The sequence below is a fragment of the Vulpes lagopus genome, chromosome 8 (assembly GCF_018345385.1).
Source record: "Vulpes lagopus strain Blue_001 chromosome 8, ASM1834538v1, whole genome shotgun sequence".
In the NCBI taxonomy this organism is placed as follows: Eukaryota; Metazoa; Chordata; class Mammalia; order Carnivora; family Canidae; genus Vulpes; species Vulpes lagopus.
In genome coordinates this window covers 124,056,875-124,069,866 of record NC_054831.1, presented here as the reverse complement: position 1 = coordinate 124,069,866, position 12,992 = coordinate 124,056,875, and the positions used below count along the sequence as shown (strand labels likewise).

The 12,992-nt window shown below is 43.7% G+C and overlaps 1 protein-coding gene across 1 annotated transcript in view; it reads left to right on the top strand.

Annotated features, from left to right (window-relative positions):
- The first annotated feature begins 1,863 nt into the window (after window positions 1-1,863).
- CLIC4 (chloride intracellular channel 4) overlaps window positions 1,864-12,992 on the top strand; it is a 71,556-nt gene continuing 60,427 nt past the window's right edge. Inside the window, exon 1 of the mRNA XM_041765638.1 lies at window positions 1,864-2,125. Coding sequence (XP_041621572.1) covers window positions 2,054-2,125 — 72 coding nt within the window. The 5' untranslated portion in view covers window positions 1,864-2,053. The remainder of the gene's footprint in view (window positions 2,126-12,992) is intronic.

The window sequence follows — 12,992 nt, the reverse complement described above, 5'->3', positions numbered from 1 at the left end:
AAGATCTGAGTGTAGTCAAGGAGGTCTAAAGAGCCCTGGTCTGCTCGGCTTCCAGCCCTTCTCCATCTCCTTATCCTAGTGCTGGGAGGCCAGTTCGACCGGCAACAGACACCCAGGGAATGCTCACTGATTCAGACTGAATTTGATAAACCCTCAGGCACACCTGGGAGAAGATGATGATGCCTTGAAATATTCCTTGGCTCCAGGGCCAGTTTGGGGCCTTCTCTGAGGTTTCACTCGACCGTTTTAGATTTGGATTTGCTTTGAACTGGTTGACCATTTTGGTTGCTTTTCAGGCAGGGTGGAGGGGGTGTGGCTGGAAGGGAGCTTTGTTTCAGTTCATAATTTCATGAAAAACTAACACTTAGTTCAGTTCAGAGTCCAGACAGGTGCTTCAGTTTGTTTTAGGTTCAAGTCCCTATCTGGGGGGCAGCCCCTTGGTGTTTATTTCTTTTCAACAAAAGAAGCTGGTGGGGGAGAGAGTTGAATACGACAATGTCATCTTAGCCTGCAGGGATGAGCAGGGACAGTCCCAGGGCCCAAAGTGGAGATAACAGTCATCACCGACTGAGCAACAGATGAGGTTAGGTGCAGACTGGTGATAGCGCCCCACCCTGCCATAATGAAACTGAGGCTTACGGGTTTTAGGACTTCATCTGACTCTAGAAAGGTGCTGAATTCTGGGGACACTGTCAGAGTCCCTACAAGAATATGTGAGCAACCTGCAATGGTCCAGGAGGGGAAGAACTGTACTTTCATGTATACATTCAATTTGTTCAAACACTGATATGTCTTAGTACACTCAAGGCGTAGAGAGACAAACCTCCTACGACTGACCTTCATCATTCAACTTAACCTGCGAAGTGGGGAAGAGTTGTGAGTCAGGTATTACCGAAAGTCAGAAAAGTCAACAAGTAACTCTTCCCAGAGAGGGTGACATGTGCTCCAGGCATTCAGCACTAGGTGCCTACCTCCCGCCTGGCTCTAAGTATCATAGTCCCCGTCTTCCAGGGATGAAAACCCAGGACAGTTTCTCCCGTTCCAGGACCACCTATATCAGATTCGTCCTGGTGCTTGCTAAAATGTGAATTTCTCCCTTCTCCAGAGGAGAATTGGACGGCTACAGCAGGTCTGGGCGTAGCAGCTAGGTGATCCTGATACACACTCGAGTTTGCCAGGTGAGCAGGGGTAAGAAGTCGGTCCGGGCAGGAGGGACAGCGTGGACAATGGCTTGGGAATCCTTACGAGCCTTTAGGCGCTGGGGTTGCAGTTCTAGGCTGTAGGCTCTAGGGGAGGGGTCCTGTCCCCGTGGTTCACCGCGCAGGGCCTGGAACGCACGAGGGCTTCATAAATATTTGTCAACATGCCGGCTCCCAAGATGATGGATCAAAGGAAAAAGGAAGAAGTTAGAAGAGGGGAGAAAAAGGTGTTTCTAAGGGAATGAAAACTTCCCGAAAAGTTGTCCCTCCAGAAGGCGGCTCCGTCTAGCAGAAGGAGCTGGGGAGGTGGCCGCTGGGGAGAGGGCGGAGTCCGGCGGACCGCAGCGGGGGGCAGAGCGGGAGGCGCCTCCTCGCCTCCCCAGGCCAGCCCGAGGCATGAGGTCACCCGGCGGAGCGCCAGCAGCAGCAGCTGCGAGGACGCGCCCGCGCCGCGGCGGGAGGCGGTGTCAGGCTCCGGCCCCCGGGGGAGTTTCCCCCCGCCCCCTCGGGAGGCGTGGCTCGGAGCCCCGCCCACCCGCCCCCGAGGCCACGCCCCCGGGCTCCGGACGCCGCGTTTCCCCCGAGGTCCCGAGACGCCGGGCCTTGGCCCCGCCCCCGAGGCCCCGCCCCCGAGGCCCCGCCCCGCGGCTTGAAGCTGCTCGGGCTGGGGCGGCCTCCGAGTCGCGCGCGGGGCGTGGGGCGGTGCTGGGCGGCGGAGCCGGGGCGAGCTCGACGCCGGGACTGTCCAGGGAGGCGCAGCGCAGCGCGGCGGGAGCCGTCAGCCCGAGCAGCCGGAGCAGGAGCGCCGCCGCCGCCGCCGCCGCCGCCGTCCAGGGAGCGCCGCCGAGCCGGCCATGGCGCTGTCGATGCCGCTGAACGGGCTGAAGGAGGAGGACAAAGAGCCCGTCATCGAGCTCTTCGTCAAGGTGAGCGCTCCCCGCCGGCCCGCCGCGCCGAGCCCCGCCGCCCGCGCTGCCCGCCGGGGTGTGGGGGGCGGCGTCCCAGACGCTCCCCGGACGCGCCCCGGACGCGCCCCGCTGCGCCCCCGCGCGGCGCCCGCCCCCGCCCGGCCCTGGGCGCTGCTCCCGCGCCCCCGGCCCATTGTCTCGGGCCCACCCGCGCCTTCCCGCCGCCCAGGCCGCTCGGAGGAGCGCGGGCCGCCCCGGGACCCCGCGAAGCCCGCGCGCCGAGCCACCGCCACCGCCACCGTCTGCGGCCGCGCGGGCTCCGGCGCACGCCCGACCGTCGTCCCGCGCCTGGGTGGGACGCGCGGCTGCCCCGGGCCCGGGTGGCCCCGACCCCCGCCCCGCCCCGCCCCGCTCCCGCCGCCGGACGGCGAACCCAAGTTCTGGGAGCGCTTTCTGGAAGAGCATTTCCCTTCGCGCCGGCGTGAAACTCTCATTTTCGATGCAATCTTAATTTTTTTTTTTTTTTTTAATAAAGAGCAGACTTTCCAGGGCTTCCGGAAAAGACCGAGATTCCCAACTTGGGTTTTCCTGTCTTAGGTATTTTACCACCATCTGGGTCTCTTGTTGCTCAGACTCAGAGTGGATTGTATGATGCAACCTTTTGGCTGCTCCCCTCGGTGTTGCTGCCTCGGGGAGAGATTGTGTGTGTGCCCTTTTTTGTTTTGAAAGAAAAATTGATGAAGGAAGGAGTTCATGACTTGCTGGGGCTTTAAAATGTTGATTTTCCCCTCTGGTCCCTTCAGTTTTTGTATCCTGGAACTACCTTATTTGCTTGCAGATAATTGCCCCTATCGGTTTTCTGTTTTCTTTCATATATATATTTTTTTCATTTTAGCAAAGGAGAGAGAAGTTATGAACATCTGGCTCCTGCCTCCCGCAAAACTTCAGAATCCTTGAGATTCTCACAGTCGCTTTCGCAGGCTTATTCAGAGCCGAGCTCCGAATTGGAAAGTTAATAGGAATCAAGAATCAAGAGCAGTTTTTTTGTTTTTCTCCCCGCCCCCCCCCCCCCCCCCCCCCCCCCGCTCACCCCGAGTTTTTATTTTAAAGAAGGGGAGATACTGAAGGATGTGTTTTGAGAGATGGGAGAGGAGACGTGATGAGACCAGTGTTTGTTCTGGATTTTCTTAAAAAAAAAAAAAAAAAAAAAGAAGGATTTTCTTTCAGTTATACCTATAAAGGTGTTAGAAACATTTTGGTATGGGGAACTGGAAAAGGTATTGAACCCCCAGAATGTCTTAGAAAATTCTGTTTGTTTGGTTGGCAGATACACTGCTGTGAAGTGCAGAGGATGTAGGAAGGAACCTGAAATAAGAGCAAGTGTGAGGGGTGGAAGGCAAAGGGGTGGGTCACAGGTCAGTGTTCAAAGAATTTTACTGAGCTAGGAATAGGGAGGAATTTTTTAAAAAAGATTTTATTTTTTTATATTCATGAGAGACACAGAGAGGCAGAGACAGATAGGCAGAGGGAGAAGCAGGCTGCCTATGAGGAGCCTGGTGTGGGACTCGATCCCAGGACCGTGGGATCATGACTTAAGCCAAAGGTAGACCCTCAACCACTGAGCCACCTAGGTGCCCCAGGAAGGAATTTCCATAAACTCTAAAGCACTGTATCAACTAAATTCTAAAAAAAAAAACACCCCATGATACTTAATGGTGAAACTTTAGAAGTAGCATTAAATTTAGAACCAGATAGGGATGCTATCAGTAATCGTTTCTTTTCAGCCTTGTACTGGAGGTCCTAGCCAATACAACAAGATAAGAAAAAGAAATGAGTGTATGAACGAGAAGGGAAGAGACCAAGTGCTTAATGCTTTGTTTTCTATTAATTTAACCCTTCAATTAGGAGAGGGACATGGTGCATTGTTTCTCAGACTTGAGTGATTTCATACTGCTGCCCAGTTTTCCATTTTGTGTTGGATATATATTATTTACTAAGTGTATCTTGCAATAATATCTTAAACTGATTAGTGATTATATTTCTCCTATGTGTAACTATTTTTTTTTTTAAGATTTTATTTATTTATTCATGAGAGATGGGGGCGGGGCAGAAGGGAGGCAGAGGGAGAAGCAGGCTCCATGCAGGGAGCCCGATGTGGGACTCGATCCCGGGACTCCAGGATCACGCCCTGGAGCGGCCAAAGGCAGGCACTAAACCGCTGAGCCACCCAGGGATCCCCATGCGTAACTATTAAAATAAAAAATGTTGTGATCCACCTACAAGTATTCTGCTTACCGCTAATTGTTAGCCTTTTTCAACAGGGCTTGGTGGCAGAGACGTAGGGTTCAAGTCACAGTTCTGTACTCACTGGGCAAGTTGTTTTCCCTTTCTGAGACTTATTTTCTTCATTTGTGAAATAAGAGGCAAAAATAAGAGGCAAAATAAGAGGCAAGATTACGGCTGTCCTGTGATTCTGCATGGGTAAGACATTGGTTACTGATATAAACCAGGATAGTTGTTTCAAAGGAAAAAAGGGCCAGGTAAATTGTGGTAAAAACTCTTTTTGTTGTTGTTCAAGAGTATTCTTGATTTCTTCTCGAAACCTATATATGGGAAATGCAAATGGGGGAAGACATCCTGGTAAATATAGTTATTTTGAAAGCAGTAAGGGGGCAGAGGCTATGGTTTGTCCAGCATGGTATGTTAACTGTTAGTTATTCTGCCAAGAGGTATCGAGTTTGTAGCCAAAAACTATGATCTACACGTAAAGCATATGAGTGAAAAGGATGTTGAGCTTCCCCTTTAGCTTTAAATTTAAGAAAAATAGAATGGGGCCTTCCTGATTGGACTCACAGCTACATTGCTTTCCTGATGAGTGTTGTTTGTGGAATTCTGTGCCCCTGAGGCCAGTGGTTCCCCATCACCTGGATAAGAGCAGTTCTCCATTTGTGCTTCTGGTTTACCCCAACACCCAGAGGGTAGGATATTCTCCCAGTAAGAAAAGAAACTTAAAAGACAGTCATCTTCAACAGTGGGAATGTCTTCCCCCACCAAGAGGGGCCTGGCAGGTGTATATATTTTGATATACCAGCTCTAGTTGAGAACTACTAACTGATAGGGTGAAGTTCGGATCCTTTAGCAAGGGTATAAGGTCCCTTATAAAAGAAATGTAATTAAAATTTCTAGTCTAGTTTGTCCACTTACTAGTTGTGTGTCCCAGGACACACTACTTAAACCTTTTGGTGTCTCATCTGTACAGTTAGGATATTAATGGACCAAGTTCCTAGGAATAAATTAGTTGATATATGGAGCATGTAATAAGCTTAAAACAGTTCCTGATTCACAGGAAATAGATGCTAAGTGTCTGTCATTTTGTATGTACATATTTATGTGCACTTCCTCCCTTCTAAATAAACAGTAAGTTCCTTGAAGGTAAAGTTGTATATTGTTCTAAGTGCCTGGAAAATAAGAGGATACCAAATGTTTGAAATGAGATTGTTTCCTTTCTTCTTAGCATGTTGCTGTTTATATATGTGTCTGGTATGCTTTGGAATTGGGAACTACTTACTTAGATCCTTGTAGCCTGAGTCTCAAACCTTAATCCTTTGCTTCTAAAACCTCATGTGGTTTTATCTACCTACTTTTCCTCCCTCCAGTTTGTAGTACTTCTAGTCTTTTCATATACCTGCCATATTTTCCACCAGTATTTCTTCTTGGCCGTGTTCAGAATTTGGGAACCAAGATTTCTGTATTAAGTAAAAATATTAATTATTGAACCACATAATGAGAGAAATTAGAAAGAGAATGGATTTTTGTTTCTTTCTTTGGCTTGCATAAGCTCAACTCTTGTTGGCACTGCTGCCTCCCCAGGCCCACTAGGAGCTTTGGTATGATGTGTTGATGGTATTTCTGATCTCAACATAGAACGGGCCCCTTTGTCGAGTTTAGTTTTATGGGCTGGAATTTATTTATTTAAAGATTGATTTATTAGAGAGAGCACGTGTGTGCGTGTATGCCTGCATAAGCAGGGGCAGAAGGAGAGAGAAGCAGGTTGCCTGCTGAGTGCAGAGCCCAGACATGGGGCTCAATCCCATGACCCTGAGATCACCACCCCAGCCAAAAACCAAGAGACGGGATGCTCACCTGACTGAGCCACCAAGGTGCCCCGTATGGGCTGGAATTTAAACTTATTGGTGCTTGGTGCACAATTTTGAACTGGGACAATCAATTTTGGCAGTGGTCACTAAACTGCTGGGATTGGGGTGTGGTTGTAAAAAATTAATCTGGTGCAGGGTGGCATAACACACAAGAATAACTATTTCTTTTGAGATATTTGGCAGGATTTCCGAGGTGCACAGACCCTGGAGCCAGACTGCTTGGCTTGAATCTTGCTTCTGGTAGTGTGTCAGGCAAGTTTCTTAAGTTCTCAGTGCCTCAATTTCCTGACCTCTAATATCAGGATAATAATAATAATAACAACACTTTTATAGGGTTGCTGAAGGGATTAACTGCTAATCTGTATGTATTAATTAGGGTAGTCTGAGCTGCTTTAATAAATAATTCACCCCAAACAATAATTCAAACAAGATGGAAGTTTATTTCCTTTCTCACTTTGCAGTCGAGGGAGAATGTTTTATTTTTTATTTTTTTTTATTTTTTATTTTTTTTTTTTTTGGGAGAATGTTTTAGATGGTGGGGTGGCATTCTTCCTTAGAATCATTTAGGGACCAAAGCTATTAACAGCTTGTTTTGCCATCAACCCCCAGAGCATTGAACTCCATGAAGCTGTCAAAGCTGGTGGCTGGGAAGTCCTGGTTATAGCCAGTGGGAGGTGGAGAATATGTAGATGGCGCGTGTCTCTTAAGGGCCCCAGAAGTTCTGCTTGTCATTTCCTTTCCCATTCTGCTGGGGAGAACTTGATCATGTGCCTCCATCTAAGTGCAAGGAATGCTGGGAAATGTGATCTAGCCATACACCATACTATGAAAAGCATTAGCAATAGACTGATTTTTGTTGTTGATGACAATAGTCTTTTTTTGTGTGTGTGATTTTTTTTTTAAGTGAAAGTGTGCTTAAATGTGGGCTTCATTAATGGGATTCAAAGGATTCTGTAAATCCTTGAAATTACATGAAAAATTCTTTTTTTTTTTTTTACATGAAAAATTCTATGTGAGTTTTTTCCCCCCCCCTGGGGATTCTTGACACAAGGTTTAAGAACCATTGTTTTAAAAAAGTAGATGGTGGCGTTCTGATTGTCAGGCATAATTCATAAAAGCAAGGTGTGTAAAAGAAGGACTTGGGCTAGATCATCATTAAGATCACTACTATCTGATTATATGTGACTTATAGCATTTATTGGAATGAATTAAGTGCTTAATACAGAATTAGGTACTATGGAAGATATAAGAAATTATTAAACATTCCCTATCTTTAGTTATATAAATTTTATTGGAAAGAAAACAGCACAAAATGGTGCATGCTTAAGGAATCAAGTATAATTCATATTAAGTTAAGAGATAGGGGAAAGATGGAAGTAGATTTGGACTTGACCTTAAAAAAGTGGGTGGACTAGGTGGATCAGGAATAGCTAAGAATGTTAGTTTTGACATTATTTGTAAACTCATTGTTCAAGAAATAATAGATAGATTGATACTTTTGAAAGAAGGAGGAGTACCGGGGTGGCTTAGTGGTTGAGCATCTGCTTTTGGCTCAGGTTGTGATCCCAAGGTCCTGAGATCAAGTCCCACATGAGGCTCCCTGCCGGGAGCTGTTTATGTCTCTGCCTTGCTCTGTGTCTCTCATGAATAAATAAAATCTTAAAGAAAAGAAAGAAAGAGAAAGAAAGGAAGGAAGGAAGGAAGGAAGGAATCAAGCAAAGGAGCCAGGAATGATTCAGATCTGTAGTGCCAAGGAGACAAGTTATTTAAAAGTTGGAGATGAGACTTCTAAAACCTAACTTAGCTTTTTGCTCATACTTAAAATTTTCCCAGCCTCGTTTGTTCTGTTGACACTCCCTATGATTTTTTTGGATTGCTGTCTCTTCAACGGGTTTCTCAGTGGCATTTGGGAGGGTGCAGTTGTACCACACAGCTGGGCAAACCCTCAACTCTTTTTTCCAGTATAAAGTGAGTTCTGTATATTTTGTATCAGGGGCAGTCTTCAGTCTCCTTTTTTAACACAAATAAAATAGGGAGTGATGCTGAGGACTTTGTTCTTATAATTGGACAAAAATGAATTCAACATTAAGACAGTGTTACCTTGGATCTAATTGGTTTGCCATTCCTTTGAGGTTTCCAGAGGGGAAAATTCAGGAGATAAAAATGAATGTAAACTGTGAAGTTAATGGGAACTCTATTCTTTTCACATGTCTCACCTATTCCTCAAGACCTAACAGTGCTACTCTTTGCAAAGGCCAAGGTCATGATTTTGGTTAACTATAAAGTTATATAAAGAATGGACCCCAAATGGGGAAGAGACAAGATGCTGCTGAGGTAGGGGGCTGAACCAATGAGAAGCCTAACACAGTGTGAATAATGATAGGAAAGAGTCAGTGGGGAGGACCTGCCTGTTCCTGAAAATTATGTTTAGTTTGAAAGGATGCTTACAGAGATGTCAAGAAGCCAGTAAAAGATGATGAGCAAGACTTTCCCACTTCCTGTTTCATTAGTGCTATGGATCCTCAGTGTCAGGTGTCTCCTGGTTAGAGAATTAGTGAGTCCATAAAAGGGAAATGTGTTAGACAGGATGGGAAGTGTGATTAAGCATTAATTAAGATTTCAATCAAGTAGGGTACACTAAGATGAGATTACTCATTTTAGAGACCCTTGTGGAGAGTGGAAAGAGTGTTTCTAAAGGAAAATAACATCAAGATCATGATTACAAACCTTCCAAGTATGAATGAACAAGGATCTAAATTTAATTCAGGGCATCAGTTTGTGAATTCTCTTGAACTTTTAATCCTGTGGTCTTTTTTTGAGACTTGGCTTTTGTCCCTCAGTGCTTAGTACTGAGTATTGGTATAAGGAATATCAATTAGCCTTGTTTGGTTTCTGTTTTTTTTCCCCTTTTATTTAAAACCAGGAGGCTGGGGCAGCCCTGGTGGCGCAGCGGTTTAGCGCCGCCTGCAGCCCAGGGTGTGATCCTGGAGACTCCCATGTCGGGCTCTCTGCATGGAGCCTGCTTCTGTCTCTGCCTGTGTCTCTGCCTCTCTCTCTCTGTCTCTATGAATAAATAAATAAAATCTTAAAAAAAAAAAAAAAACCAGGAGGCTGTATTAGTTTACATTTATGAAAGTTAACAACCTAACATAGGTAAGTAAGACCATGTGAAAGTTATACCAAAGATAGACTAGGAGTATCTTACATTTTAATGGTTTATGTTTTTGAAGAAGTAACAATATTAGAACCAGGGCTAGATATTGACCTGAGTTCATGCATTTATTTTGTTTCATAGATTTTTGTTTTGCTTTTTTTTTCTTCAAAAGAGGCTTGTTTTTTTTTTTTTTTTGTTTCGTTTTGTTTTGTTTTGTTTTGTTTTGTTTTTAAGAGGGAGGGAAGAGGAGAGGGGTAGGGACAGAGGGAGATGAGAGAGAGACTTTTAAGCAGGCTGGGCTCAATCTTACAACTCTAGGATTATGACCTGAGCTGAAATGAAGACTCAGACATTTAACCAACTGAGCCACCCAGGCGCCCTTAAAGGTTTCGCTTTTTAACATAATCTCTGCATCCATTGTGGGGCTCAAACCCACAACCCTGAGATCAAGAGTAACATTTTCCACCGACTGAGCCAGCCAGCATACCCCCACCCTTATTTGTTGTTGTTGCTTTTCTTAGGCTTAAATACAGTGTGGCTCTAAGTAAGCAGTATAACAGATTTCTTCGCCCTCACCTTTTTCTTTTTGTGACAAAATTATTACAACTTTATATGTGCAATAACTCATTCTTATGAAAAGGATTTCGTTTTCATTACAATAGGGTTATAAACATATCAATCGTCTGTGATAATTTAAGTATTGGATTTTACCACCACACCACATAGCTATTTATTTGTATGTATGAGAGAAGAAAGAAAGAATCTGTGCAAACATTGGAGAACAGAAAAGCAACCAGTTGGGTGAAAGCTGAAGTCCTGAAGAACTTTCAAGGATGTGTGAGTTCTGTGCTAGTTTTCCTCTCCTAACAAACATTTCCTTTGTTTTGGAGATGGAGACCAACAGAGTGGTAGGTGACTAGAGGGAAAGTCATTAAAAACTGAAGACAAACTGAAGTCAACTGTCACTCTACTAAGGAAGGCAGAGTGGTAGCCATGACAGTGGGCAGACAAATAGGCAGATTGGGAGAAAAAGAAGGTATTTGGACTTAAGAAATGAAATTTTGGCCTTGAACATACAAATATTCAAGATGGATTTGAAAAATTTTCAAAGAAATAAACTTAGGAAGAGTGTGCAGTTTTATATTCCTTGATGTTCTCATTTATAGTATATTTTAGTTAACACAGAGATCCAGAGTTTTAGCTTAAAAATATTGAGGGCTTGTTGATTCTTCACTAAACTCTGTAAAAACTGTTGCTAGCCATCAGTAACACAAGCTTTATTTATGTTTTGCCTTTATCCACAGGACCTTTGGTTACAAATATACTGTTGTTTTTTTTTTTAACCACTTAGCATAAGTAGTATCTAATTTTTGTCTGCTTTCTTTTAAATAACGGCTCCCAATTTGGAAAGTAATGTTGTTTCTTTTCTGCTTCCTAGTATATTCATTTTATATGTAATGGGCTCTTTATAAGTGTTTTTTCCTCCAGTTGTACAAGCCACATGCATTTATTGTAGACAACCTAGAAAACACAGAAAAGTACACATAAAATTACTCATTACCCCTTCTTTGGAAATGGCTGCTATTGCTATTTTGTTATATGTCATAGTCTTTTTTTTTTTGTCATAGTCTTTTCCATAAACTTGCATGAATTATTGATGAGACTGTAGTATTTTAATGTTCTTCATAACAGCAAAACACGTGAATGAAAAATGAAGCCCAGTCTAGTATGTAAATGTATTGAGTTGTGAGTTGGTTTAAAGGAAATATACTTTATTTCATTTTTTTTCAAAGAAACTCCGATTGTATCTGATTTTATCTTCCTAATGGTGCTAAAAGAGCATTTGCCATGTTTGATCTTTGCTGGAAGAAAGGAAGCTTTTTTGATGTTGGGAAAATTGCTAATACCTAGAATTGCTCAGAATAGATATTGAATAAATATTGATTTGAAGGTGGGCTGTTCCTTTATATTCTTTAGGAGAAATTCGTTCTGAAAATCCAAAATATTTTTTAGTATTAATTTTCCCCTTGAATCTTATAATAAGTGCCCATTTTATAGTTAGAGGATATAAGACACAATCTTTGTCTAGAAATGACCCAGCACAGTATAGGGATATTAGCAGAAGCATATGTTAATTGAATACATTCCATGCGGTAAGTGCTGGAGAGGGACGACTGGGTGACTCAGCGGTTGAGCATATACCTTTGGCTCAGGCATGATCTTGGGATCCAGGATCCAGTCCCACATGGGGCTCCTTGCAGGAAGCCTGCATCTCCCTCACCTGTGTCTCTGCTTCTCTCTCTCTCTCTCTCTCTGTCTGTCATGAATAAATAAATAAGATCTTAAAAAAAAAAAAGTAAGTGCTGGAGAGATAAAAGAAATAAGAGAGCAGGTCTCTGGTCTTCAAGGAGCTCACTGTATATAGCCTAATGGGCAGTCAGCAGATGACTAAATGAGTCATGGTTGATAGCTTTTTCCTATATAGTATAGTGACTTTTTGTCTTGTACTTAAAAAAATCCAGTTGAGAGGTACCTGGGTGGCTGAGCCGGCTCAGTGTCTGGCTCTTGATTTCTGCTAAAGTTATGATCTCAGGGTGGTGAAATCAAGCCCTGTGTTGGTCTCTGTGCTGGGTGTGGAGCCTGCCTAAGATTCTCTCCTTCTCCCTCTCTCCCCCACCTCTTAAAAAAAATTCCATTTGAATTAAGATCTTAAGAAATGATTTATGTGACAACCTAAATGAACTAATTGACTTAGGGATGAGTGAAATGTTTGTGTTGTAGGCTGACAGATGAAGGGTAGTTAGTATTATGGAATCTGCTAAGTATGGTGTAGTATCAGTTGTTCAAAGAAACTTGTATTTTTTCCCTCAATCATTTAGTTATATTTTAATATTCTGTAATTTTAATCTGTCTAAAATAAAACTGATACTTCTTGTCTGGACTGTTAAGTGGATCCTACTTTCTCTAGTTGTTTACTGAATTAGATACAACTCCTTGATCTGGCAGTCAGAGTCTTTCAGATCATGACCCAGCTATGTTTCCAGTCTTATCTCTCACAGCAGCTGCAAATTTACCTCATGTCCTAGCTAGACTTAACCTGAACGTGCCCTTTACTTCTCTGCCTTCATGTAAGATTTTTGCTGGTGTTTCCTTCATTTGAAATATCTTTGACTTCTCTGACCCCTCCCCCACCTCCAATTTCTGTCTGTCAGAATAATAATCATTCTTTTTTTCATTCAGTCATTGAACAAATATTGAGGTAGTGTTGTGGTGGCTTGGCTATATCAAGGAACATCATGGAGTTCATATTCAGGTGGGGGAGGCAAAGAATAAATGTATGTCTACCAGTGGTAAGTGCTATGAGGGAAACTGAAGTAGGGTAAGGAGCATGGAGAATGGTAGAGGTTGCTAGCTTTTTTTTTTTTTTTTTAAGATTTTAGTTATTAAAAAAATTTTTTTTTTATTTATTTATGAGAGACACACACACACACACACACACACACACACACACACACACAGAGAGAGAGAGAGGCAGAGACATAGGCAGGGGAGAAGCAGGCTCCATGCAGGGAGC